This window comes from Metarhizium acridum (genome assembly GCF_019434415.1).
Source record: "Metarhizium acridum strain ARSEF 324 chromosome Unknown scaffold_1, whole genome shotgun sequence".
Lineage (NCBI taxonomy): Eukaryota > Fungi > Ascomycota > Sordariomycetes > Hypocreales > Clavicipitaceae > Metarhizium > Metarhizium acridum.
In genome coordinates, this window is record NW_027094015.1 from 4,014,633 (window position 1) to 4,029,437 (window position 14,805).

The 14,805-nt window shown below is 53.4% G+C and overlaps 5 protein-coding genes across 5 annotated transcripts; 3 read left to right on the forward strand and 2 right to left on the reverse strand.

Annotated features, from left to right (window-relative positions):
- The first annotated feature begins 60 nt into the window (after nucleotides 1-60).
- J3458_001219 (uncharacterized protein) lies at nucleotides 61-4,506 on the forward strand. The gene is made up of 4 exons (XM_007809567.2): nucleotides 61-308; nucleotides 378-489; nucleotides 623-3,468; nucleotides 3,536-4,506. Exons 1-4 carry the CDS (start codon nucleotides 303-305, stop codon nucleotides 4,136-4,138), a joined length of 3,567 nt encoding a protein of 1,188 aa, XP_007807758.2. The 5' UTR covers nucleotides 61-302; the 3' UTR covers nucleotides 4,139-4,506.
- Nucleotides 4,507-5,913: 1,407 nt separating this feature from the next.
- On the forward strand, nucleotides 5,914-7,101 carry J3458_001220 (uncharacterized protein; the record flags this gene model as incomplete). Its single annotated transcript, XM_007809568.2, has 1 exon — nucleotides 5,914-7,101. One exon carries the CDS (start codon nucleotides 5,914-5,916, stop codon nucleotides 7,099-7,101), a length of 1,188 nt encoding a protein of 395 aa, XP_007807759.2.
- Nucleotides 7,102-9,107: 2,006 nt separating this feature from the next.
- On the forward strand, nucleotides 9,108-9,954 carry J3458_001221 (uncharacterized protein; the record flags this gene model as incomplete). Its single annotated transcript, XM_066116603.1, has 3 exons — nucleotides 9,108-9,347; nucleotides 9,417-9,599; nucleotides 9,679-9,954. 3 exons carry the CDS (start codon nucleotides 9,108-9,110, stop codon nucleotides 9,952-9,954), a joined length of 699 nt encoding a protein of 232 aa, XP_065978487.1.
- A 502-nt stretch (nucleotides 9,955-10,456) lies between these two features.
- On the reverse strand, nucleotides 10,457-12,089 carry J3458_001222 (uncharacterized protein; the record flags this gene model as incomplete). The annotated part of the gene is made up of 2 exons (XM_007809570.2): nucleotides 10,457-11,871; nucleotides 12,032-12,089. The coding sequence occupies 2 exons, from the start codon at nucleotides 12,087-12,089 to the stop codon at nucleotides 10,457-10,459; spliced, it is 1,473 nt and encodes a 490-aa protein (XP_007807761.2).
- A 347-nt stretch (nucleotides 12,090-12,436) lies between these two features.
- Nucleotides 12,437-14,404, reverse strand: RTA3_1 (RTA1 like protein). The gene is made up of 2 exons (XM_007809571.2): nucleotides 13,794-14,404; nucleotides 12,437-13,734 (listed from the first exon to the last, which is right to left on the reverse strand). Exons 1-2 carry the CDS (start codon nucleotides 14,092-14,094, stop codon nucleotides 13,139-13,141), a joined length of 897 nt encoding a protein of 298 aa, XP_007807762.1. The 5' UTR covers nucleotides 14,095-14,404; the 3' UTR covers nucleotides 12,437-13,138.
- Nucleotides 14,405-14,805: the final 401 nt, after the last annotated feature.

Genomic DNA, 14,805 nt, shown 5'->3' on the forward strand with positions numbered 1-14,805 from the left:
CGGCCTTTCCTGCCGAATGCTCTAAGGTCGCGCCAGGCGTCTTTGCTTGTGACGCCGCCTCCACACTTTGCCATCCCGCCATTACGCTGTCCACTTCCCATCGCGCGTATCCATCCTCCCCTGCGACGGGCCTCTTTGTCTTTGTTCCTGCTCTGTCGTGGGCCGTTCGTTTCCTGCATCCCCAAGCGAACGCGGTCCCTCGCCCTGTTCGTTGACCGTCCCTTTCTCGAATTCCTTTACCCTTCGCGATGCTTTTGGAGTTGTCCCTTTGACAGTCACCGAGCCCCTGACCGCATCGCATCATGAATGTGAGCATTTCGACACTGGGCCGCCCCGGCGATGAAACACGACTGACGTCAATTGATGCTTCTATCTAGCCCAAAGCAGCAAACTACATTGAGCAGCTCAACAGCGCTCGGTGCGAGGGGAATTGGGATGCCGTGCCGGAGCTGGTACGAAAGGTTCGCAAGCACGCTCCCGAGAGGCAATGTACGTCATAATCACCATCAATGTCAATGTCGAACACCACGCTCCACCCTTCGAACCTCTCCCTGCCCACCTCGCTTTTGATTGGAAATTCTCCGATGCAGCAGCTAACCTGCCACCTTGACCTTACTTTTAGGCCTCACATTGGCGGCCGAGACCGAATGCGCCATCTCTCAAGTAACGGCAGCCGGCGCTCGACCCTCTGCTGCCCAAACAGCCCAAGATCTCGACGTTTCAAGCAGATTTCCCAAACTAGCTGCCGCCATTGACGAGGAAAAACATCATCATGAAGATCGATTTCAGGCCAAAGTCTGCATGGGCTGGCTGCACTGGGTGGTTGGAGAATATAACGACACCATGGCAAACCTCCCTGGTAGCCTTGAAGCGGAAGGCATCTCGCAGGAACGAATGGATACGGTTTCTGAATGGACCAACCTGTGTGCCCTCAAGTCTGCCTATCTGAAAGCTAATTGCTTAATGCGGAACGACCAGAGACCAGAAGCTCTCTCAGCTCTAAGAGCTGGGACCCCATCTTTAAATGGAGTTTGGTGTGGCCATGGCGTGAGGAAGCAGTTGCGGTACTGGTCAGAATTGTTCTTAACAGAATATTGCATGCTGTCTAGCCAGGCCGTAGAAAACGAAGAGCTAAATCTCGACGACCCTAACTCACTCGCAAGCTTCCGAGCCTGGGCGAGGTACTGGAATGTAATGGGAGCTCCAATCACTGGCGGATTCGGTTTCAAAGGCTCTGTTCCCCGGCGAAGGATATGGGCGGAATATTACGAAGCACTGTCTCGCATTTTAGAAAACGACTTACCTTACGCAGGAGGTCATGTGGACACCATCTCAGCCGATCTACCTGCTCGAGCCCAACTTCGACTGGAGATCAAGCAGACAGAAGCCGCCTATCGAGCGCTTATCCTGACTGAAACCGCATTTCCAAGGGCTGACGAGGATCGAGAAGAAGTTGAAGACTTTGTGAAACGAGTGATGATGAATTGGACCATTCTCTGCGGCCGGGGTTGGCGAGAACAAGACCTAGGTGCAGGTGGCCGAGCCGCATTGAGTCGTAATGTTCTCGAGACGCTATACAGTGCCGCAACCCGAACGTACCATTCTACCTCAATCTTGCGATCTCTGTTTAGTGTCCACCTGGCCTTGGCGGAATTCGACCTGGCTTTCAAAGCGTTTGACTCATATCTGGAGATTGTGAAGAAGGGCAAGGCCCGAGTGGAAAAGACAGGTCATGAAGAAGTGAGCTTGGATGATGATGGCACCGTGCTAGAAACCATGGCGCAGGCTGTCATGGCACTCTGCCGTTACGGCCACCAGAGAGCGGGAGAGAAGGCCCGACAGCTTGGCGCCGAACTTGAAGACCAGTTGTCCAAGTTGTCACACACAAAATCCGCCGAGAATGGTGTCCCGCCTTCTGATGATAATGAATCAAGAAACGAGTGGAGGGCACATGTTGCACCAAGTATTATTGCCTTGGCTTGGCAGGCGATCGGGTTATCTCATGCTCATTGGTCCAGAATTACCCATGAAGCAGCCTCGATAACCGAGATCCAGTCCAAGGCTATACGCTGTCTTCGTAAGTCCTTAGCCGCAGAGTTTGGTCGTTCCAAAGACATCAGGAGCTTCTTCAGTCTTGCTCTTCTGCTTGCTGAGAGACGCGAGCTTACGGCTGCCATTGAACTCGTGCGCTCCGCTCTGCTCTGCAACAAGGGCCATGAGGAAAGCTACAGTCTTTACCATGGGCCGTACTGGCAGGAGAGAACGCTCATTCCCGTGTGGCATTTATTGGCTCTGTTGTTGAGTGCCAGACAGGACTATGCCATGGCTGCCCGAGCTTGTGAAGGCGCATTGGACCAATTCAGAGACTCTACTATCCTCTTTGGCAAGCCTGATGCAAATTGCCGTAGCGACCATCTCAAAGACCTCGATGCTCACAGAACTTTGGAAGGTCCTGTTCGGGGTCTGGTTGACGACATGGACGATTCGGAGAAGGAGAGCATTTTGGAGGTGAAGATGACACAACTGGCTCTTGTTGAAGTAGTTGAGGGACCGGACGCAGCTGTCAACGCCAGCTACGAACTTCTCTCACTCTTTTCTCGCCTGTTTGGTACGCTCTCGGCCGCACCAACTGCTGCCTCGCCTGCTCCTTCATTACCGCCAAAAACGTCGGGCACCATGAGAAGCATTCGTGGAAGCATCTTTGGAGCAAAGGTGGACAGATCGAGATCACCGGCAAGGCAGCAGAGCATCAGTACCGTGAGCGAGAAGTCAGGAGTGGCTACCTCACGACCTGTAACATCCCACAGCTCTCAAACAGCAGCGCCGGCAATCCAGGTAACTGGCGAGAAGGACACCGTCAATGGTTCACGACGTGGCAGCACCGGCCTTGGATATGGAAGCGACTCACGACGAAGAAATAGTCTGAAGAAGAGAGACAGAAGTGGTAGTCGGCCTAGACCTGTGACGGCCATTGCAGTCACACACCAGCCTACCGTGGTTGATGGGGATACTTTCTTTACTCCAACTGCAGAGGGTGACTCGCCCGATTTTTTCAATTTGAATAAGCTGGCGGCTGCTCGGCCGACGTCCTCCAGCCGAGGCAAGCCTATATCATCTATGCACTCCATCATGACAGCTACATCGAAGTCATCTGACGTTACGGAACTGACAATCGACGTTACTCATGCCTCCCCTAATGTACTACCTCTTGTGCAATTCCCGAAGGAGAAGGAAAAGGCTCAAAAGATTTCTCTCTTGATCAAGATCTGGCTCACCATCGCTGGCTTCTACCGTCGTGCCGGTATGCTGGACGATGGCAAGGCTGCAGTTCTGGAGGCTCAGAAGCTACTGACGGGCATTGAGTCCGAGGCTGCAAGAGACCCATCCAGCACAGGTGCAACAAAAGGCGCTTCTGGCTGGGCTGAGAGGAGGAGCATTGATGACCTTTGGGGTGACATTTGGTCTGAGGTATGCATTTTTGCTAAGTACCCTCGTGTCTCATCTACAGCAAGCAGCATACTAACAAAAGGTCTAGCTCGGCCTCTTGGGCGTCGCAAGGGGTCTTCCATACGAAGCCAAATCGGATTTCGAAGTAGCCCTCACGCACTCACCTGACCACCCTACGGCTACTGTTGGATTATCTAACATTCTCTTGGACATTTTCAGCGAGAAGGTGCTTCCTCCTTCGACTATGCCGCCCCTAGACGGGTTGTACCAAAATGAGAGGGGATCATTCCAGTCATGCAGCCAAGGGTTTCATGACGGACTTGCAGTTACTCTACCATCATCGCCTCTCGGACTGGGGCCGTCCATCACGGACCGTGTCCCGCTGTTGAAGATGGATGACGCTGCTGCCAGCAACGAGCCTGACCAGCTGCCCGCACCGTACAAAGCCACGCATCTACCACTACTAGATCGCCTTGCTGCCAGAGAGCGTGCGTTTACTCTTCTCTCGGGGCTGACCCGCCTGGGCACTGGATGGGACAATTCTGATGCGTGGTTTGCCCTAGCGCGGGCACACGAAGAGAGTGGACAGCCAGAGAAAGCCAAAGAAGTCCTATGGTGGTGCGTGGAGCTGGAAGAGGCCACGGGTGTGCGTGATTGGCGCTGTCTGTCTAATGGTGGTTACATACTCTAAGAAGAAGGACGAGCCCGACAAAGTTTGGGTGCTGCGTCTGACTCATGGGTCATGTACAATGATGCATCAAGAGGACAAAGCATGCGGGAGGAGATTGGGATGTAGCAGCGATACAACACCACCAAAGCTGAAATAAGGGTCTGGATAGTCGGCATGGTACTGCCAAGGATGAGTTCCACTAGTTACTTAATGTAGAGCGTGTACTCCGTACGGAGGAATGTGGGTAACTATTTCAATTCAGCCTTGTGAAACGCGTTTTACCCAAAACAGCGATGAGGCGCAACATGATTCGCTGAAGTTGGCGTGAAGTTTACAGGGGACCTTGCCAGTAGGTACCCAGCAGTAGTTACTCCGTACGTACAGTGGGAGGCAAAAAGTATTTAACCAGATCAGATACCTGGCTATCACGCTTTGTATTATAATATATGATAATATATTAGTGTATACTTCTTGGTAGGTAAATATATTCTGCCACAGACTGTAGGTGAGTACAGTACATTAACGACAACGAGAAACGATGTACTCAACCACGTGTTTTAACGACTAGGGTCTGGACAGGACACACTTGCACTGTACACTAATACAATGCATTGATTTTTGTAGAATATCACAGTACGCTACGATACATAAAGATATGTAGTTTCATTAAAACACTCTTTGTCTGCCACCGTCTTAGCTTTCTTAGTCGAAAAATGCTTTTTTTCGGCTGTGGACTGCAGAGTAGTGAAGTTGTCGTGGAATTGTTCCATGCATTTCTGTGCCTTTTTGACTTTTTCACATGTTGTTTTTTGGCACTGTGCTCTACGTACGTTACCTGTCTACTCCGTACTCGCCCCATGGTTTTGATTGGCAGGGTTGCGGAGGATTCCACATTGTGAGAGTACACAAGGTACGGCTCGACCCGATTGTCCCTCCGGAAAGGGGGAGTGGTTTGTTTCGAGTCTGCTGCTCAGAGACATTTGGCTTTGCACAGATGGAAGCGTTGTGGCTGGGAAAACACCAGCCGTCCTGATGGCATTCGTCCATGTTCTTTTGCTCCCCAGGCAGAAAGTTCTTGCTGCGTCGTCCTATACCCCCTGGTCTTGGATCGACCCGATTTAGCGTTTGCACACTGTGCCAGACTGTGGAAGCCGTTCGTGGCCCATAGTCCTCCTGCAAGGTATAATGTTAGCCTTATTGGCTACGGTGATTCTGAAGACTCTATTGGAAGTCATCAGCGTGCTAGCAATTATGCTTTCCCCCCTTCGTGATAGTTTTATTAGGCAAACTCTCTCACGATTCAGACGAGAAGATTCTATTTGCTTCCGATTCTTGGACTACGTGTCTCCTCGGTCGACTTGTATAAATTGCAGAGGGATTTCCTTACGGTGTCGAATCAGTCCCATCCAAACTTGCCGCCTTGTTCACGCTTCTTACTGCTGGCTGCTCCTTGAACAAGTCACCTTTGAACCACCTCAACAGATCTCCTTTACACAACAAGCTGTTCCGCACACAAGGCTCTTCCTGCAAACACAAGACCCTCTTCTATAACCAAGTCCCTCTTCTATAGCCAAGTCCCTCTTCTATAACCAAGTCCCTCTTCTATAACCAAGTCCCTCTTCTATAACCAAGTCCCTCTTCTATAACCAAGTCCCTCTTCTATAACCAAGTCCCTCTTCTATAACCAAGTCCCTCTTCTATAACCAAGACCTCTTTTACACACAAGGCCTATCCTACACACAAGGTTCTCCTACAGACAAGACCTCCTTTACACACAAGGCTCTTCTACAAACAACATGGACAACAACTTGGACATGAGCGTTGCGGCCTTGCCGGCCGCCCAGGCCCATCAAGTTCAGGCGGACAACGGCTTTGCCCCAGGTCAGAACCTGTACAATTTCGAGGGACAGCCATTACCCGATGACGACGTCATGTTTGTCGAACAACAACAGAAACAACGGGAACAGCAGCAGCAGCAGCAGCAGAGGCAGCAGCAGCTACTGCAACAGCAGCTACAACATCAACAACAGCTGCAATACCAACAACAACTGCAACAACTGCAACAGCAGCAACAACAGCAACAGCTGCAACAGCAGCTGCAATATCAGCAACAGCTGCAACAGCAACACCACATGCAACAGCAACACCAAATGCAACAGATGTGGGAGCAGCAGGGACTACAACAAGGCTGGCAGCAGCCCTGCAACACATACCCCCAGGCCTTTTGGCAGCCGCGGCAACCACCAGCACTGCCGGCATTCCTGCCACAGCAGCCGGAGCCACAGCATCAGGGGTGGCCGCACTACCACTACCAGGCACCGCAGCAGTCATACCCGGCACCGCAGCCGTATCCACAGCAGCCGCAGCAGCAGTCGCACGCTTATCAGGGGTACCCGCAGAACCCACAGTGGCCACAACCACCACCACAGACACTGCAGCCACCACAGCCACAACCACGTCCACAGCCACAAAGGGCCCGGCAGCCAAGGCAGTCACGGCGAGCAGCGCAGTCACAACAGCAGCCGCCCCAACCACAGCAGCAGCCACAGCCACAGCAGCCGCCCCAACCACAGCAGCCGCCCCAACCACAGCAGCAGCAACAGCCACAGCAGCAGCAACAGCCACAGCAGCAGCAACAGCCACAACAGCAGCAACAGCCACAGCAGCAGCAACAGCCACAGCAGCAGCAACAGCCACAGCAGCAGCAACAGCCACAGCAGCAGCCACAGCAGCCACAGCAGCAACAGCAGCAACATCCTCCCACAGGAGGAGTTGATATTGAAATGGCCTTGCTCGAAGCCTTCCGCCAGATCGATGCCGAGGAGGAAGCCCAACGAGTCGCAGCACGCGGCCCGCCGCCCGAAGAACTGCGTGCTGCCCGGCCAGGTCTCAGGACCCCAGTCAACTTCCCGCTCCTCCTCCCTCCAGAGGCCGTCTGGCATGAGGGAGTCCCAGATGGCGGCGACTCACCGGCGACTCAATGAACCTTTTTTGGTTCCTTTTTTTTTTTCAGCACTATTGCCTTTCGTCATTGGCATTTTGCTTTTCTTCCCGTCTTCTCTATCAAGTCCAGTACTACAAGTACATGGCATTTCTAATTGGTGTTTTGAGTGGAGGACTTTTTTGGTTTTGGGAATGGCATGGTATGGCGTTGGACATGTTTGGGAAATGGGTACATGGCGGTTTTTTTTTTTCAGCATTATTGCTTCCGTCATTGGCATTTTGCTTTTTTTCCCCGCATTTTGAAGTCCAGTACAAAAAGTACATGGCATGTTTGGCGTTTGGGATGTTTGGGAATGGGAACATGGGCGTTTGGAAACTTGGCTTTGATACCCCTTGGGTTGGGACAATTTGGGATTTTGGGTTCACTGTTTTGTTGGAAAAATGGTTTCGGCACCTTATAATAAAAATTGGGTTCGACATATGCTCTTGTCTCTCTCTATTCTTGCTGTGACTGTCATGTGGTGACTTGGCTCTGTGGCCTGGTTCCATCGTTCTGTCCACGACTGGTCAAGCTACTTCGCTACTATGACTACAGGTCGCAGACCTTGCGAAAAGCTATCCTACGATTGGATTAGAAGGCCTTAAATTAATCTAATTACAAGGCAGTACGAAGAAAATCAAGGCCGGTACGTATTTTTGTGGATCGTCACGATGCTGCCTTTTTGGTGTTGAGGGCTGGACGCACCTTCCTAGCAGCTTAACCTTGCAGCTCGCCTCAGTGAGAGGGAAAAAGTATTTAAACAGCTCAGGCACCTGGTTTATCGCCGCTCTATACTGAAATATATTATAGTACCGTTGACATTAGTGCGTGCTTCTCAATCGGCAAACACATCCCGCCGCAGGCTGTAGTTCGTTCCATCACCTCGAGGCTTCACTTGGCATTTGCCCATCAGCATGCACACGCACATGGAACACGCGACGTCAGACTCCCCGCCCCCAACATCAGCCGGCAGATTAAAAAAAGCCATGCAATGCAAAATTAAAAATTCCCAACCCGGCCGAAACAAAATAAACACACAGGAAAACGGCATGAACACACCATCTCCGTCCTGCAGCCAGGGATCCCCTCGCGCCGCGCCGCCACCACCACCAACGCGCTGCAACAAATCCAAATCCAGGACCATGACATCAGAACAAGGGTCCAACCGTTCCCATCCCAACTTGGTTTGCTTCCAATGCAACCTACTATTAAACTACCTGGGTAGGTGAAATGAAGCCGAAAAAAAAGAAAGGTTAACAGTCGTAGAATGGTAAATAGCAGCGCGCCAGGCTACCTGCAATACCCAATTGACCATGCTCTCGTTGTAAATACAGCACAATAACAAGGGTCTTCCAAGGCCCGCTTCTGAAAAGAGCTCCGTACGAAGTACAAGACACAAAACGCTGGCTCGCGTGTGGGGGGCCCGACGAGAGGGAAGCGCGTGTCTCCCTCCAGCAATATACACGCCAAACTGAAGAAATAGCAAAATCAACCATGTGAGGCTTTATCAAGAATAGTCAGTTGAGACATCTCCCCCTCCTTCTTTTTTATTAAACAAAAATAAAATAAAATAATACCAAGACTTGGGGGACAAATTGTGGCGTACCGTGCAAGTCCCAATTCCCAAGGACCCCGAGTCCTGGTCGTGGTTCGCGCGACGTGACTGATGTGACAGGGGACAGCAACGGCGGCGGCGACGGCATGTGGGCTTGGGCCAGGCGCTCTTCCTCCACAATAACCACCAGCCCGGTATGAGCACACAACACCACGCCGTCTCTCAAGCTACCTTTCGTACACGACCTGTTCTTCCTCACGCCCTCACCCTCACCTGCTCCTACCTCTTGTCCCTCGATAGACCAGGGCCGAACTATTCCTCTTTCCCAACGGCCCGTCCCCCTCAGCTCCAATTGGGCTGGTTTGCCTCTCCCGGAGCGCGGCTCTGACCCTCCCCCCCAACACGCCGTGCTCGTCTTCCTACGCCTCACTCACGACGTCAACACAACCACCATGCACGGCTCTCCCGCAAAGCAACGCGCCCCGCTGGCACCGCTCGACGCGAACGCAAAGCCGTCCCTGCCGTCTCCCAAAATGCCCAAAGACGGCAGCGTCCCGGTCATCCCCCTCACCGGCGGCTCGTCCCCTCTGAAGAAGAGCCTCTCCTCCTCCTTCACCACCACCAGCGGCACCAAGCGGCCCGCCGAGGAACTGGCTTCGCCCGGCGGCAGCAAGAAGACGTGCGTAGAAGAGGTACGTGTCCCCCACCGTGAGAACCCTCCTTGCCCCCCTGGCAATCAGATGCTGAACAACGGGCCCCAGGACGCGCGCCGCTCAAGAACAAGCTCCCCCGACTCGCCCTCCCTCTTCGACACCTCGGCCGCAGAAGGCGACTTCTCGTGGGCCACGACCGCCACCGAGCCCGACGCGGGCATTGTCGCCGACGCGCCGGCCCTGCTGGCGCCCCGGCAGAGGGGCACCATGACGCGGGAGCAAGCAAGAGAGGTGAGAGAGCCCTGGCGGAAACGCACACACAGACTGCTACCAGGACCAAGACTAACCAGCCCATCCTTGACGCTGTTAGAAAGCGGCCATTCTGCGCCTGCGTCTCGGCCTCGCGAGCTACAAGGTCCGCACGGGGCAGACCACCGTGCCCTTGGCCGACCTTCAGCGGAAACCGCTGCCTCGGAAAATCGTCCGCGTGCAGTCGCCGCCGCAGTCCCAGAAACACGGGCATGCCTCTGCCGCTGCCGGCCCACAAGAGTCCCTGGCCTCGCCGAGCACGGCCTCACCTGGTCGGAGTACCCTGCCAAAGGGCGCTGCGAGCGGGCTTCTCAGTCTGGCCAGGGGCGAGTCATGAGGCGTCGACATTCATCCTTTTCGGGGCTTTTGCTTGGCATGGGAGGAGGGATATTTCTGCTGTGTCTTGGCATTTGGGGGCGATGAGAGAGAGCAGGGGGGTTATAGACCCTTTGTTGAGCATTTGGTTTCTTTTTTCTTTTGTCAGGGAACGTGTTATGGGAAAAAAACTGCATTGGACCAGCTGGTTCAGACACTGGGTTGGTGTACGGCGCATAGGAACGGCAAGGGATACGACTTGATGGCATTGCAGAATTTACTGTTGTAGTAGTAGTACATCTCAATACATGTGGAGCATGGAACGAACCAAGGAGAAAAAAAAAATCCGTCAAGGGCAGTGCATGAGGAGACAAAATCATCTTATTCATGTTGGATCATTTGGTAAAATTGTCATGTCCCATCATCTCATTACAAGATGTGCGCGTAAATCGGCTTCTTCACCTTCTCTCACCACCCAAACCCCACTCGCTCGCTGGCTCATGCTATGTATCCTCCACACGAATTTAGTCCACCAGAATCTTGGGCTCCAGACGCCCGTAGCTGGTGAAAAAGGCATCAAACAACTTTACAGCAAACTCAACATCAGCGGCACCACCCGTCTCACGGATACTGTGCATGCTCAGCTGTGGGTTACCCAGGTCGAGGGTCCGCATACCCAGCCTGGCCGCCAGCCCGGGTCCAATAGTGCTACCGCATGCAGAGTCGTTTCGCACAACAAAAAGCTGGAGAGGCACGCCGGCCCGCCTAGCACACTCCTGGACCAGGACGATGCCAGGTGAGTTGGTGGCATACCGCTGGTTTGCGTTGATTTTGATCACAGTGCCCTTGTTCATGGCGGGCTGGTGCGAGGACTCATACTTGCCAGCGTAGTTGGGGTGAACGGCGTGGGCCATGTCGGCAGAAACGAGGAATGATCGGGATAGAGTCTGCTCAAAGGCGGCGGTATCCTCTCCCTCGTGGTGCACAGCCTCATAGCTGCCGTCGCTAGAGGCATCTCGGTTGCTGGGTAGCAAGGAAAGACGGCGGATAACGGATGGCAGCAAGTTGGAATGGGCACCCTGGGCGGACTGGGAGCCGATTTCTTCGTGGTCGAAGCAGACCGTCATGCGGATAGTCGAGTCATCGTCCAAAGATTTGTCGTCGCTGACGGAGGAAATGAGGCCCATGACAGAGCAGTAAGTCATGCCTAGATTGTCCAGGCGAGGGGAGAAAATGAGCTCGTCCTTCAGACCACCAATGCAAGATTTCTGGGTATCATAGAGAACCAACTCAAAGTCGATAATGTCGGCAACATTGGAGTTGAGCTCGCTGGCAATAACATCGAGGACAGCAGGGTGGTGGCGCTCGGCCATGTTCTGGAGGGGCTTGAAGTCCTCGTCCTTGTCGGTTTGCTCGGGTGCATCGTCTTTGGAGCTCTTGTTTAGCTCGGCCTCGGCCAGACCGGCAATGGGGAACAGCTCAGTCTCCTTGTTGGGGTCAAAGTTGGACTGTCGGTGAAGGTGAATGGCCAGTGTGGGAATGCGCAGCAAGGGCTTGTCGATCTTGATGAGCTTCTGTACGAAATTGTCTCCTTCCTGGACCAGGACTCGGCCGGCGATACTCAAATCACGGTCGAACCACGAGTGCCAGATGCCACCACCATATGCCTCGACACCGACCTGGAGATAACCGACGTTGCTCTTCTTGGAAACGGGCTTGAGGCGCAAGCAGCAGGAATCGGTATGAGCACCGACAATGGCTACTGGATTTCCAGGGCGCCACTTGCGACCGACAGCAAAGGCCACGATGGACGAGCCATTGCGGGTTAGGTAGTACTTGCCGCCGGGTTGGACGGTTGGGGTCCATGAATCGCGCTCACGAATCAGTTTGAAGCCCGCTTCTTCGAATCGTTGGGCGGCGCACTGGGTAGCATGGTAGGCTGGGAGCAGAAGTTAGCGACTGATTTGCTCGCCAGTGATAACCAAAGCCTGCTACTCGGTAGTCTGGTCACAGCTGCGGCCGGGCTGACCCCCAATCCCATCACCGGCCCCCAGCAACCCCCCAGACCTCCGATTCACTATGTAGCAGAAATAACCTACGAGTAGGAGAATCATTGACAAAGTCAACAAAGTCAAGCGCAGCCTTGGGCGGGCCCATGTTGGGCGAGATTGTCGAGAAGCTATGTAATGAAGGGATTCGAGATTGGGCAATGAGCTCGCGTGATTGGTAAGGAGTAACAGAACGACGAAGCAGAGCTGTGGGCACGACAAGCACTCGCGGAGGCATGAAGGGTAGAGGGGGAAGAGGACGAAGCAAACACGCCAAAAGCTGGACGAAGTCTTCCCCCCCTCGGGTTGGTAAACTACTCCGTAACGGGTGGACGTTTCCGGGTGGGACGAGATGGCCTCTTGATGATTGGTGGGCTGTCGGAAGATCGGTTGGGGGACACTCCGTCATGTGGAGTTCTCACAATACATTGCTGGCAGGTGGTTGCCTTGTGCTTGCTCCGTTCCCCGCATTGAGCCGAGCCAATGACTCAAGGGCATCTTAAATGGTGCCAGTCGGCAAATACATGCAAATTAGTTCTCTCTAGTAGAAATTAATCCAGATCAAGTCCTGATGCCCAAGAACCAACATGCCAAAGAACAGTCTGGTTCCTTACCGGCCCGTTTGATGCAGCTAGCCCGGCCAGCGTCGGCAGTGGGCCCCGAGCATACATTCTCCGGGTGGCGCCGCCGCAGCCGAAGGACGGCACAGAACGGAGTACATACGCACAGATTCCCCTTTAAAGCCTTGAAAAAAGCATAGACCACTTGAAGCACCGTCCGAGATGTAAGCATTATTGAATGACTTTTGCGATTCTTGTTCCAACCCACAGGTATCCAGCTGCCAAAACGCCCCGTCTATCGTCAAAAGCATAGCCGTCATGTAAATGTGTACGATTGCATGGCACATTGTGCAAACGGAAAACAAGAAACACGTGCTGCTGAGCAGCTATGGCGACCTTGATAAAATAAAAAAAGGAAAGGAAAGGAAAACCCAACCCTGTTTGAACTAGTGCATCTTGTCATGATTGACATGGATAATCCGCTCTTTTGAACCACTCCAGGCGGTATTTAAGCCCGAACTTCCCACGCTGATAAAATGTAGACAAGATAAGGCAAGCCAAGGAAATCACGTTACTTTTTCCAGGCCGAAAAAGCTCCTTACTTTCGCTCAGGAGTGCTGGTGCCGCTCTCCTCACTATCATGCGAGTTCTTCGTAGGCTCATCCCGGGGAAAAACGAGACCAGGGTGACCGAAGCACAACGCAGTGGCAGCAAGCACAATCACAACACCCTCAAGGATGATAAAGGGAGTTTCCTCGCGGATCAAGCTTCCATTGTACCCGTCCTTCAACTCGGCGACACGGTATGCGCATCTGGCAAGTATGAGAAGGACAGACGAGGCCAAGCCGAGGAAGAAGGCGTTAAGGCGCCAGCCAAAGCTTCTAGCGCGGCCAGACCGCATATATCGAACCATGTAGTCGGTAAAGCATACGACAAAGGCAGTCAGGACAACGACCTGTAGAGCCAGACCGGCCATGGAGACGTTGACGCCGAGCCGATCGTCGCCGTTGGAGTTGCTAGACATGGCGCCGCCGGCGGCCTGGAGAATAAGACAGATGACATCAAAGGGGATGAAGATCCAGTAGAACAGCTGCGGATTGAAGCGGGATAGGTCCGGGGCGAAATACATTATTGTCTTGGAGAGAGTGACGTAGATGGACGCGGTGTAGAAGACCGGTGCGATGGTGAGGCAGACTATTGCCAGCTGTTAGATGGCCTGCGAAACAGGCGCCGCCGACTTGTGTAGAACTTACCGATTTGGACCATGAAGCCGACAAAGGAGAAGGGGTTGTTGTAGAGCATGATGCGGCCGGCGTAGCCAATGGCTTCACTCAGGCATCCGAGAATCATTCCTCCCATGAAGCCCCAGCTTCTCCATCTGAAACCGAGATACCCATGGGCAAGGCCGACCAGAATAAACAGACCGAGGAAGGTGGCATTAGCGGCCAGCGACGGTCGGAAGCCGTAGATGCTCCATTCGGCGGGACAGTTATCTAGTGTGCAGTTTGCGTCGGGACCAATGGTCTTGACGCCAGGAGGAAGATGTTTCGACATTGCTGGGATATATACTGGTGACAAGTCTTTGCTTTGGTGCCGGTAGTGAGAAAAGCTGTACCGTCTAGGGTCGAAGGAGTTGATCTTGTGAGTGTAGAATGCCTTGTCATATGAAGCAAAGGAGGCAAGGTCGGCAGAGAAGATTGTTTACACACACATATATATGTTCGAATGTACGAAATGTGAAATAGCCGCTGCGGGGAGCATGGGGCCAAAATAAGATTTGACGAGCGGGTAGTGAATTGAGCTTGTGTCACTTGGACATGGGCAGGTCCGTTGATGGACGGAGATGCTTTTGCTTCTTGTCTTGGGCCACGAATAAGGCTGCTTCATGATGGTGGCGGGATCCTCCCGAATTCAAATACACAAGCACCAAGTATCTCAAATGTCTGTCAATAGTCAACGGCGAGCTACCTGGTCTTGGCTCCCTGACGCTTCGGAGTGTAGCCGCTCCGTGCTCGGGAGAGCAATTCGCCGTCATCCACGGCTCGGCCTCGAAGCCGTAAGCTCGGCCTCGCTCCTCTTGTGCCGCATGGTCGCGGAGAATGGCGTCTTGGCTGTGCCATGAATGGCGGACTTGTCAGCAAACAGCGTGCTCCAGCCCATGCAAGCTATCCCAGCTCTGCGGCTTAGACTTACTCAGAGATCACGCGGCGGCCATAGACTACCACGCATCTGGCGAGAAGAGCCGCAGGACGATGAGTGCACAAG